Below are 12,535 nucleotides of genomic sequence, written 5' to 3' on the forward strand. Positions count from 1 at the left end.
CTAAATCAGAATATTGATGGCCTATCCATAGGGAAACCGCACCAATCAGTTTGAAGAGGCCATGGTGCTCATGCGAGCGCTACACCTCTTTATGGTTTGCATGGGTCCCTCTACCTTCATGCTGGGGTAGGGATGCAGGGTACTTCAGCTTCATACCATCCAGGTGACCTCTCCAAACAGCTGATCGGCAGGAGTGCTGAGCGCCAGATCCGCACCGATCTGATACTGATGGCCTGTCCTGAGAAGAGGCCATCAATATCCTAAACCTATCCGAATCAAGGCTTTACCTTAATGTATAACAAGCCCTTTAATAGTCACTTTCAGAAGACACTTCTCGTGGTGTCAGCAGATACACATTGCCTTGAATACTGGTTTTCACAGATTCATTCTACATTTCATCCTTCCCTTTCCAAGTACAGTCTGTACCGTTCATCACAATGACCCCACGGACTGAAATGTCCCATAAAGTGAGAGCCGAAGCTTAAAAATGTCTGATTTATTATGTACTATTTGTTCCTCTGTATTCTGGGACATGGCGAGGATATGGAGAGTCTTGGCATGATGTATGCACAGCTATAGCGAGCACGATGCTCAGAAGTACAAGAAGATGCTGGAGATTAGACCTTTTCTCATGTCCCTGATGATTGGAAAATGGAAACCATTATCGTCAGCGAAGGGAAGAAGTGTAAGGATAGAGGATTTCCTTTTACAATTGTATATGTCCGAAGTAATAAACTCCTTAGGTCAGGCTGGATGATAGTGGTGCATTTTCTGCTGCATGGGTAAGTAGTACTAATATATTTTACATACATATACTTTAGGTAATTATTTGCGGTATCCTGTTATACTTAGGCATCATGCACACAACCGTATGTTCGGTCCGCATTTGATCTGCATTTTATTTATTTTTTCAAAACGGCTGCGGATCCATTCATTTCAATGCGGCAGAGTGTATTCCGCATCCGTATGTCCATTCCCCGGCCCTGCAAAAAAAAGATAGAACATGTCCATTTTGTGGACAAAGATAGAAAATTTCTACAAGAGTTTAAAAAAAATAATTGTCGGCAGGCAGGCGGCTGGGATCTGTGTTTTGCAGATCATCAATTTGCGGACTGCAAAATGGATACGGTCGTGAATGAGGCTTTGAAATTCATTTGGCTTATTTCTGGTTCATAGAGGTCTATGGACACATTACAGTATATCTCTCGATAGTATACATAGATGGATATGCCAAAAGTGGTCTGCCAACTTAGCGTGAAATATCCTAGAATAACCCCTATATATATATATATATATATATATATATATATATACCCATTGCACAGTGTGAAATGGCCTTACCATAAAATATGGCTGTGCTATGCGTGGTGTCAACCCAACTGATTATAACACTGCAGGGCGTTGATCAGAACTTGCCCTGAATTAAAAAAATGGCATTGTAGTTTGTCTAGATAAAATACAGAATTACGTTTTTCAGGACATGATATTGATGGCCAATCCTCAGGATAGGGTATAAGGTCATGGTGGTCTATGGCTATGTGAGCTATGGCCTAGCTGCACTAGGGTGAAGGCACTTTTTCCCTGGGTAACAATGTCCCTAAATTTACTTCTCAAGTAAGAAATATATACACTCACCTAAAGAATTATTAGGAACACCTGTTCTATTACTCATTAATGCGATTATCTAGTCAACCAATCACATGGCAGTTGCTTCAATGCATGTAGGGTTGTGGTCCTGGTCAAGACAATCTCCTGAACTCCAAACTGAATGTCAGAATGGTACCGGGTACCACTCATCTCCACTACAAATAGGAAAAAGAGGCTACAATTTGCACGAGCTCACCAAAATTGGACTGTTGAAGACTGGAAAAATGTTGCCTGGTCTGATGAGTCTCGATTTCTGTTGAGACATTCAAATGGTAGAGTCCAAATTTGGCGTAAACAGAATGAGAACATGTATCCATCATGCCTTGTTACCACTGTGCAGGCTGGTGGTGGTGGTGTAATGGTGTGGGGGATGTTTTCTGGGCACACTTTAGGCCCCTTAGTGCCAATTGGCCATCGTTCAAATGCCACAGGGCTACCTGAGCATTGTTTCTGACCATGTCCATCCCTTCATGACCACCATGTACCCATCCTCTGATGGCTACTTCCAGCAGGATAATGCACCATGTCACAAAGCTCGAATCATTTCAAATTGGTTTCTTGAACATGACACTGTACTAAAATGGCCCCCACAGTCACCCGATCTCAACCCAATAGAGCATCTTTTGGATGTGGTGGAACGGGAGCTTCGTGCCCTGGATGTGCATCCCTCAAATCTCCATCAACTGCAAGATGCTATCCTATCAATATGGGCCAACATTTCTAAAGAATGCTATCAGCACCTTGTTGAATCAATGCCACGTAGAATTAAGGCAGTTCTGAAGGAAAAAGGGGGTCCAACACCGTATTAGTATGGTGTTCCTAATAATTCTTTAGGTGAGTGTATGTATAGCATCGCTGAAAAATAAAAAGAAGGTCAGATTCTGGTGCTGGTTAACACCACCACATCTGGACTACGCTAGGAGAAGAGGTTGTGTGCTTGTTTGCCCCTTCCCTAATCTCCTTCTCATAGTTCTTGGGTTAATTCCCCACATCTCTGGTTGCCAAAGTTGTTGGACCTGTGGAAAGGATGCCTGCAGATGTTTAAGACACGGGTCCTCTCTGGTACATAAGCCTTTAGTCAGAGGACGGGTCAACAGCTAGAGTAGACAGGGGCCTTCTATGACTTGAGACCTAAGAGCTCATGTAAACCTAGAGTAGGCTTAATGAAACCATCAAGTCTGGGGTTGAATGATCACAAAGAGCCCCTTTCAAAAAGAGACCGATGGGGCAATCGGCTGATCGCACTAGTTCCCGTCCCAATATCCTCAGGACATGGCAGCCAGGTATTTCCTCTTTGGCAGGTGATATGTAATATAAGATGGCAGTCATTCCAATTAAAGGCTGTCCTTGTAATACAAGGAAAGCTCTGGTCCTCCAGAACCGAAGCTGCACGTATAGAACGCCTCTCCCTTCTGGCTCATAGAGTGGGGGGGAGGGGGGGGGGTCCAAAGCATTAGACCTCTCCCTATATTATGTACACATGCTCTAATAGGGCATATGGGCTGGAGTTGTCCTCATGAGACAAGCCCTTTATTTAGAGTTGTAAGCCAGTTTCAACCATTGACAAAACTGTAAGCTGTACACCAAACCATAGGGCATCTGTGGCTTGGTTTACTTACTGGCATAAGAATTACTGTCAGCAACTTAGACCCAAATAGCCCTATACATTTTGCATATGTTTCCCTTTTTTACTTAAAGGGGTTGTCCCATTAAAAATATTCTACAATTTTAAAACCAGCCCCTGGATCTGAATACTTTTGTAACCGCATGCAATTAAACATTTCGTGCAGCCACTAAGTTATTCACTGGACTCTATCTGTATAGCGCCACCTGCTGTTTGCTCTTTTTCTAAATTCTCTGTCCTGCTCATTCAGATGGACGCACATGCTCAGTTGCACATGCCACCAGCTGCAGTAGAAAGGACATGCCCCCTAAGCTGCCAGCTTGAAATAAATATAGCAGAACAACTGGAGCAACGAAGGGGGAGATGTCTGGATCTATGGGAGGTACAGGGCTGGTTTTAAATTTGTTAGAAAGAGACTGTCATGTACTATAGGATATGAGGATATTATGGGATAACCCCTTTAAAAAGGGGTATTCCGTTTATTCTAAGATATCCCCTATCCAGGGTATACTGGATAACTATTAGATTGGTGGGGGAATCAGACAGCTGGGACCCCCACTGATCATGAGGGCCCCACACCCTGCAGGGATGCCCAAAATAAATGGAGCACCAAGTCACTCCATTCATCTCTACAGGACTGCAGGAGATAACCGAGTACAGCGCTCTGCTATTTCCGGCAGACCCATAGATATGAATGGAGCCACAGTGCACACACTCGACCTGCCACTTCATTCATTTCAGGGGGTCCTCACAAGGTACAGAGCCACTGTTCTCATGATGGTTGGGGTCCCAAAGTAGGACCCCCACTGACCTAATAGATATCCCATATCTTGTGGATAAGGGATAACTTGAAATAACTGGAATACCCCTTTAAATTTAACCAGTTAAGGCTCGGTATAACAGTACAAACTTGTTCTTTCATTTTGTTCCTTAATTTAACTAAAATGTTAAAAAATATATTTGAAAAAAAACTAGAGTATATACATCATCCTAGTACTTGGCTACAGTACAGTGGACAGCATCACAGGGGGGGATTGTGTGATATTTTGGTAGTTCAGCTTAGAGAGACCATCCAGCATGACCACCACAACGTTAGATACACTTGGGATAATATGTAGGAGTCGTGCAGCATGCGATCCATTGACTTTCTCCAGTTTGCATCATCTTGTAAATGCCCATTATTGTGGAATAAAAAAAGGGTGATGAATCGGTGTGATAGTCATACATGCTAAGTGCTCAGTTCTGGTCCAGGGAGACCTCAGCGGATCAGTATTGCTCTCTGCTCTGCTAACTCCTGTATTCTCTGAGGGATACAACACGTCAGAGATTTAATTGACAGCAAAAACGAAATAACTTCCATGTGTCTTGTCTTAAAATTTGCCCAGAGGGAGCATCAAAAGTTTCCAGAATTCATTCCAAATGTTGCATCCAAGGGAAGTAGGTAAATGGGAAGTCATGAAATGTCTTGGTAACCAATAGCTTCATTACAAATATGTTCTACAGTATATAGTATTGGATATCTATGTGATAAATCTTCTCTTTTAGTCCTTAAATATCTGGAAAAAGACAAGGGGTTTTAAAATGTTTCCATAACCAAATGTATAGATTTACTGAAAAAACACTGCAAAGATTTTTATTATAAGAAGTTTGTATACAACACTGCCACAACACCCCCCAAGCAAAGGGTTAATCACATATTCTGGCTTTTAGGTGAGGACAGTATGATGTATAGTATAGATACAGCCTATAACTACAGATCCGTTCATCATCCAGAACCTGGCGAATAGTATACATACAGCCTATAACTACAGATCCATTTATCATCCAGAACCTGGTGAATAGTATAGATACAGCCTATTAGTATAAAGCCAGCCATCATCCAACTTGGTGTATAATAACGATACAGCGGACACAGTATGTATAGATCCTGGTGAAATGTATAGATACAGCCTATAACTACAGATCCATTTATAATCCAGAACCTGGTGAATAGTATAGATACAGCCTATTAGTATAAAGCAGCCATCATCCAACTTGGTGTATAATAACGATACAGCGGACACAGTATGTATAGATCCTGGTGAAATGTATAGATACAGCCTATAACTACAGATCCGTTCCTCATCCAGAACCTGGTGAATAGTATACATACAGCCTATAACTACAGATCCATTTATAATCCAGAACCTGGTGAATAGTATAGATACAGCCTATTAGTATAAAGCAGCCATCATCCAACTTGGTGTATAATAACGATATAGTGGACACAGTATGTATAGATCCTGGTGAAATGTATAGATACAGCCTATAACTACAGATCCATTTATCATCCAGAATTTAGCGTATATCCGTTGCAGATTGAAGGGCAAAGGTTATTTGCGTCGCAATCTGCGACCTTTCCCCACTAACACCAGGCATGGGCGGGAAAGGGGACGGGCTGGTAGGCCCGGGTCATTTATTCTTTTCTATGCCTGTTTTAAGCGTAGAAAATGGTCTAAATTTAAGCCAGCAAGGAAGCTGTCTTACATTTAGACTGGCGGTGGATGCATTGAAATTATGTAGAGGCCGGCGGCATCGCACTGGGTTATTAAGACCGGCATCTAAAACGCCCATCTTAATAAATGACGCCAATAAATTTATGGGAAAAGATCCAGTAAAACTTGTGTTTCATTCATATAAATTCCTGCTCATTCTGGGCTTTGAAGTCCAGGAGGCGGAGCTATCAGTGACTGACAGCCTTCCCTCTATGACTGTGTATACAGAGATAGCTGTCAGTCACTGATAGCTCCGCCTCCTGGACTTCAAAGCCCAGAATGAGCAGGAATTTAAATGCATGAAACACAAGTTTTACTGGATCTTTTCCCATAAAACTATATATCAATCTGCTCAGCTCCTCCTGCTCTATAACATGCTGCCTGCAGATTAATTCACGTTTTCATGGTGACAAGTTTCCTTTAAGTTCATTAAATCATGCGAATTTACCTTTCTTCAGTTCTATACTTTTGCAGGTCCCTCCGATGGTTTCTGCACTCCAAATGCTGTAATAAAAATGTTGATCACCACAATGATGAACACAAGGCCAGTGGCGGCATTTTCAAGGTTGTCCAGTTTGGCGTGTTTGGCGGGATTATTCAGGTCATATTTTACTGGGGGGGAAAAAAAAAGAACAAGAATGTTTATTCCTAGAGTTATCAGGAGCTCAAGCACAATCATCTATTATTTTAGTTTTTGAACTTAAGTGGTATTAAAGGTGTTTTCTGAGTTTTTAATAGTGAATATCAGATTGGTGGGGGTTCAACTCCCTGCACCCCTCCCATCACTGTATGAAGAGGGTACGCCGGTGAGCGCTGCAGTCTCCTCACAGCTTACCAATCACAGCACTGTCCATTGGATAGTGGCAGTGCTTGGTACTGTATTCACTTGAATGGAACTGACCTGAGCCTAGGCCATGGAACTGATAAATGTGACGGTCAATGGCCTAGGAAAAGGGCACCGCACTCACCACCTCTTCCAACAGCTAAGTGGTGCACTGGCTGGCACATCCCATGATGCTTTGCTGTGTAGTCCGAAGATGTTTTCAAGGACTAACTGATGACCTATCCTTTGTACAGGTCATCTATATCAGATCACGCTGATTAGCTGTTTTTGCTAGATGTGGTACCAGAACCAGGCACTGGAACTACAGAGGTACACTGCGAAGTGGTCGCGTTTGGTTACTGCTGCTTTTACTGTACACTGTTACTACAGTGTACCGCTCTGTATAGTTCCAGTGCCTGGTTCTGGCGCCATATCTAGTAAAACCAGATGATTGATGGGGATGCTGGGAGTCAGACCACCGCCCATCTGATATTGATGATGCGGGGAATTGCAGATTTGTCCCATTCCAAATTATAGACTATCAATAGTAAATTCCTGGAAAACCCTTCAAAGAAACAGGAGGTAACTAGTAAAAGTAGAAGAAATCTCAACACCGAGTATTCGTTCAGCTGAGAACAAAGTCTGGAATGATGGGACATCTTGGGAACAATTAGAAAACCCAAATATCACCAACAGGAGCCCTTTGAAAAAGCTTGGCGAGGCGAAACGTGCATAAGGAAAACTGCTTCCCCCCCCCCGGCGGGTTAGTATGGTGCATCAATTTATGTCTAATTTTGTATTTATGCATTGATTATGGCTGCACCAGTAGACTGTATTGATCACTACTTGAATTCTGATACCCGTATGGACCAACTAATGTGGGTTCAAACCTTTTACTCAGTTGGTAGTCTGAGTTGTTTTCCCTACAGTAATTCCTGGTTCTTGCCATTTTGCACTGGTCACTTTATCTAATGTTGGATGCACTTTACTGGCCAAGTGGGGTCTCTATCACAGTACTCATCCGCATGGCTTTATATATGTGTTTATTGTCATTGTTACATTGTGTTTCAGTAAAGTGATGTTTTGTTATATTACATGTGTGGTCTATGTGATTTGGTGGAGAACATCTTGGAACAACCAATGTTGACAATCTTAACCCTGACACGATCCAGAAAGAACCGTAGATTTATTGAAAAGACTGATGTTCACATGTTCTTGGCTCTGGATGTACGGCTCAAACCAGCCAAAAAGTGGTTTCATACACAGCCCCACCAATCCCTAGAATGAGTGACCCGTTCTATCTGTCCTGATAAAGAAGCAAGTCATGAACGTATCCTCCTACTCCATCAATTCTCCATAGGACTACCGGAGGTAGCCGAGAACAGGAGTAGTGCCAAAATTGAAGGCTATCCATTATCCAGGATGACAGAGATCTTTAGGATGGATGTCCAGTAATCCAGAATAAAGGAAGCTCTATAGGAATCAGGAGGCAGGAGCATATAAATACTGGGTTATCGGACATATCAGGAGACCTACAAGCATACAGCCTTCTTCTGATATGCCAGGAAGAAAAATGGTTGAAGAAAGACACAGAAAGGGGGAAATAAAAAATTGCTAAAAATGTCTTAAAGTGGTAAGAGCATACAAACCAATGAAGATGAGGAGCACTCCGACTATGACCTGGAGAAAGAGGGATAACGTGATCAGAATGATGAGTGGGACGTAGAAGGAGAACGAAGGTCCCTGATCGATTATAGCTTTCATCTGGGAAGCGTTGGCCATCAGCAGGGCGATATCCAGCATGCTCTCCGCTGCACTCTTCTTATTGGCGTAATGATTCACATTCAGGTTCCTCCTGCCTCGTACAGGCACAACCTGTAACAGGGAGATGCGGCATATGTATCATACAACCAAATGGTTGGGGATTATGAAAACTTAGACAACTTTCTAATACACTTTCTGTATCAGTTCCTCGTGATTTTCAAAATCTCTGCAGGCTGTCATTCAGTAGGAAGCTTCATTATTAGCTTCCAGCAGATAACAATCTGGCCGGTCATGTGAAGATCCCGCAGGTGCTTGACTTCTTACAGTCACAGTACAGTCCTGTGACAACCCAAGCACCTGTGTGATCATCACGAGACCAGGACACAGTTTCACTGGAAGCAAAGAATGAAAGGGGTTTTCCAGGATGACAGGGCTGGATGGCCTGTCCATGAATGGAAAAAGCTGGAATACCCAGTGAGGCCATTACTAAGTGTATGGAGCAATGTAAACAGTGCGGAGGCCACATCGCTCACCCTGGTGCCGGGGCCTTCTCAAGCAGCTGGTTGGCTGATAGGCTGTAATACCTGAAATCCCACTGAAGGTTTTTACTGAATGACTGCATGCAGAGATCTTGAAACCCACAATAAATAGACACAAAAGGGGTCATTTATTAAGACCGGCATTTTAGATGCCGGGGTTAATAAAGCCCCTGTGCCGGAGGATCTGCCGAAATCTGCGCCTAAGATACGCCTAATATAGGTGTATTTCTGGTTAGTGAATGACCCCCAAAATATATACTGGAAAACAGTACAACATTTTTATCATTGCAAAGCCCATTTAAACTGGAGGTCTACCATTTCATACAAGATTTTATAACTTCCAATCTCCAGGCCTCAGTGGTTATAGAGGAATAAGTATCATTCATTATTTCTCTTTATTTTTTATTGATTCTACTTATTTTCATTTTATAATTTTTATGTTAACCACTAGCAGAAGGACCCGGCTTCGCACGGGTATATTTAATCTATTTCATTGAATGTTTCTGTGTGTCGTTAAAAGATATCCACAGTATCCCCCATAAGGGTCCATTCACACGTCCGCAAAACGTGTCCGCATCAGTTTCGCAATTTTGGGGAACAGGTGTGGACCCATTCATTCTCAATGGGGCCGGAATGTGCTGTCCGCATCCGCATTTGCGGATCCGCACTTCCGTCCGCAAAAAAATAGAACATGTCCTATTCTTGTCCGCAATTGCCGACAAGAAAAGGCATTTTCTATGAGAGTGTCGGCAATGTGCAGTCCGCAAAATGCAGAACGCACATTGCCGGTCTCCGTGTTTTGCGGATCCGCAAAACACATATGGACATGTGAATGGACCCTATTTGTGACCTCTACAGCACTCTGCCCCCTAAACAGTGAACTCCACTGCCCCTCACCCCTTAACACTGACCCCCCCCCCATAGTGCCCCGCCTCCTTACAATGGGATGTCTACATCAGCCCGTCCCCTTAACTTTGAGCTTCACAGCAGCCCACCCCTTTAACAGTTAGTTTCACAGCACATCACTCCCTTGACATTGACCGTCTCAGGGGGCACGTCCCCTTAACAGTGACCTATACAGCACCCCGTCCCTTTAACAGTGAACTTCACAGTGACCGCCCCTTTAACAGTGACCTTCACAGTGTCTGCCCCTTTAACAGTGACCTCCACAGTGTCCATCCCTTTCTCAGTGACCTCCACAGTGCCCGCCCTTTAACAGTGAGCTCCACAATGCCCGCCCCTTTAACAGGGACCTCCACAGTGCCCGCCCATTTAACAATGACCTCCACAGTGCCTGCCCCTTTAACAGTGACCCCCACAGTGCCCGCCCCTTTAACAGTGACCTCCACAGTGACTTCCACAGTGCCTATCCCTTTAACAGTGACCTCCACGGTGCCCGCCCCTTTAACAGTGACCTCTACAGTGCCCATCCCTTTAACAATGACCTCCACAGTGCCCATCCCTTTAACAATGACCTCCACAGTGCCCGCCCCTTTAACAGTGACCTCCACAGTGCCCACCCCTTTAACAGTGACCTCCTCAGTGCCCACCCCTTTAACAGTGACCTCCACAGTGCCCATCCCTTTAACAGTGACCTACATGGTGCCCACCCCTTTAACAGTGACCAACACAGTGCCCACCCCTTTAACAGTGACCTCCACAGGGTCCTGCCCCTTTAAGGCTTGGGCTACTCGACGACATGTGTTGTGCGACATTGTGTCAACAATTTTTATAATGATAGTCTATGGTGTCGCACGGCGACATGTTGCGACAGCGACATGACAGTCGCAAAAAAATCCATCCAAGATGGATGCATGTAGCAGTGTAGTTGTGCCCTAAGTGTCGTGCGACTTGGGTTGTTATGGAGTAAAGCTGTGTATGTGGAGACTAAGGCCTGTGAGCTTCTATTGGCTGATAAGGTACATGTGACCGTCGTGTGTATGGCAGTTGGGAATTGGGATATGAATAGAAAGACTTGCAGGCTTGTATTGGCTAATGCAGGTCATTTTTTGGGAATATCTCAGGAACGGTACGTCCTACAGAGCTGGGACCCCCACAAGATTTATTTCCAGGTAGCAAGGGATGTGTATACCAAGTTTCGTTGAAATTGATGATTGCGTTTTTGAGTAATCGCGGAACATACGGTATGCACATACATACGTCATTTTTTATACATATAGATACACAGGCTGTATTTAATTCCGATTATTCAAGTATTTAGACCGACATGTAACCTGGGCGTATACAGAGCAGGATTATTCAATGTTGAATCCGTAAATGCCGTCTGGAATCTCAATGATGCTTATTCCCCTATAAAAAGGGGTAATTGTTCCCTGACAGTTAGGCCTTGTTCACATGTCAGTTATTTCCATCAGTTATTGTGAGACAAAACCAGGTGCAGATCTTTTCATTACACCTTATCACCGAGTAGGCTCCACAAAAACTGATCAAATAACTGACGTGTGAACAAGGCCTTATATGACATTGTAACCACTGGGGAAGGAACGTATATTGTTCCAAAACGCGCCTGTTGATTGGCAGTTAAACAATGAACTTACGTTCAAGTTCCAAACAGTAGCACTATTATCTGGCTGGCGACAGTCTGTACTGCGCTGTGGCAGCAAACTAAATGAAGGACGGCGTTTACAGCAGCAGAGGGCGCATGCGTCAAGATATCAGCGCGAAGCCGGCGAGCAGATCGGTAAGACTGATAAGGAAGGGCGAGACGCGCTACAAGCGCACACCAACTGAGTTTGATCGTTCACCAAAGTAATCTCTGAGCGCTATAACAATTCATACTGCAATACTGCCAAAGTAAACGGAGCGGAGTGATAAGAAAGGTGGGACGCGCTATAAGCGCAGAGTATTTTCATCCGAACTTCCACTTAACAAGCTCCATGTATAGTAACTCCATATGCAAACTGTTCCAACTAACCAAAGGGAGACATTTTGACTATAGCCATGCGAACAGTGCGCACTAACGCCATAGGAAGTGAATTACTCTATTGGTACCGCCAAAAGTAATATATCTATAGGCCAGTTACACACTGGCGTTAAGCTTTTCCAGCAGGAGAACTGCATGCCGGATCTGTACCGCCCGGCCCCATTCACTATAACGGGGACAGCACAGCGAGTATGCCGAGAGGCATAGAATTGCGGACAAGAATAGGCATTTCTACAATGGGCCGCCTGTTCCGTTCTGCAAATTGTGGAAGGCACACAGGCGGCTTCCGTGTTTTGCGGATCTGCAATTTTGCGGGCCGCAAAAAACGGAACGGTGGTGTGCAAGTGGCCTAATGCACAGTGTTTATGGAGGTGAGCCAATATACCGGGATATTAGATAGCTGCAATATCCTCAGATCAGGGAAAGGTAGGTTTGTGGCAGGGTGTTTCAGCCACCTCAGGAAGTCATGCAATTCAATCTGCATAAAATATCAAGCAATTCTGTGGTTTGATGACTTGTATCAGACAGTAACATGACCCTAAAAACTTGGGGTACCTTCACACAAGCGTTTTTCTTTTCCGGCACCGAGTTCCGTCACAGGGGCTCAAATCCGGAAAAGAACTATTCAGTTTTATCCCCATGCATTCTGAATGGAGAGTA

At 43.9% G+C, this 12,535-nt stretch overlaps 1 protein-coding gene across 1 annotated transcript; it reads right to left on the reverse strand.

Annotated features, from left to right (window-relative positions):
- Nucleotides 1–2,399: 2,399 nt before the first annotated feature.
- NINJ1 (ninjurin 1) lies at nt 2,400–8,521 on the reverse strand (the record flags this gene model as incomplete). The annotated part of the gene is made up of 3 exons (XM_044302395.1): nt 2,400–4,827; nt 6,254–6,417; nt 8,278–8,521. Coding segments are annotated over 2 exons (396 nt in total), but the record flags the coding sequence as incomplete, so codon positions are not given.
- Between the last annotated feature and the right edge of the window lie 4,014 nt (nt 8,522–12,535).

The sequence above is a fragment of the Bufo gargarizans genome, chromosome 7, assembly GCF_014858855.1.
Source record: "Bufo gargarizans isolate SCDJY-AF-19 chromosome 7, ASM1485885v1, whole genome shotgun sequence".
Lineage (NCBI taxonomy): Eukaryota > Metazoa > Chordata > Amphibia > Anura > Bufonidae > Bufo > Bufo gargarizans.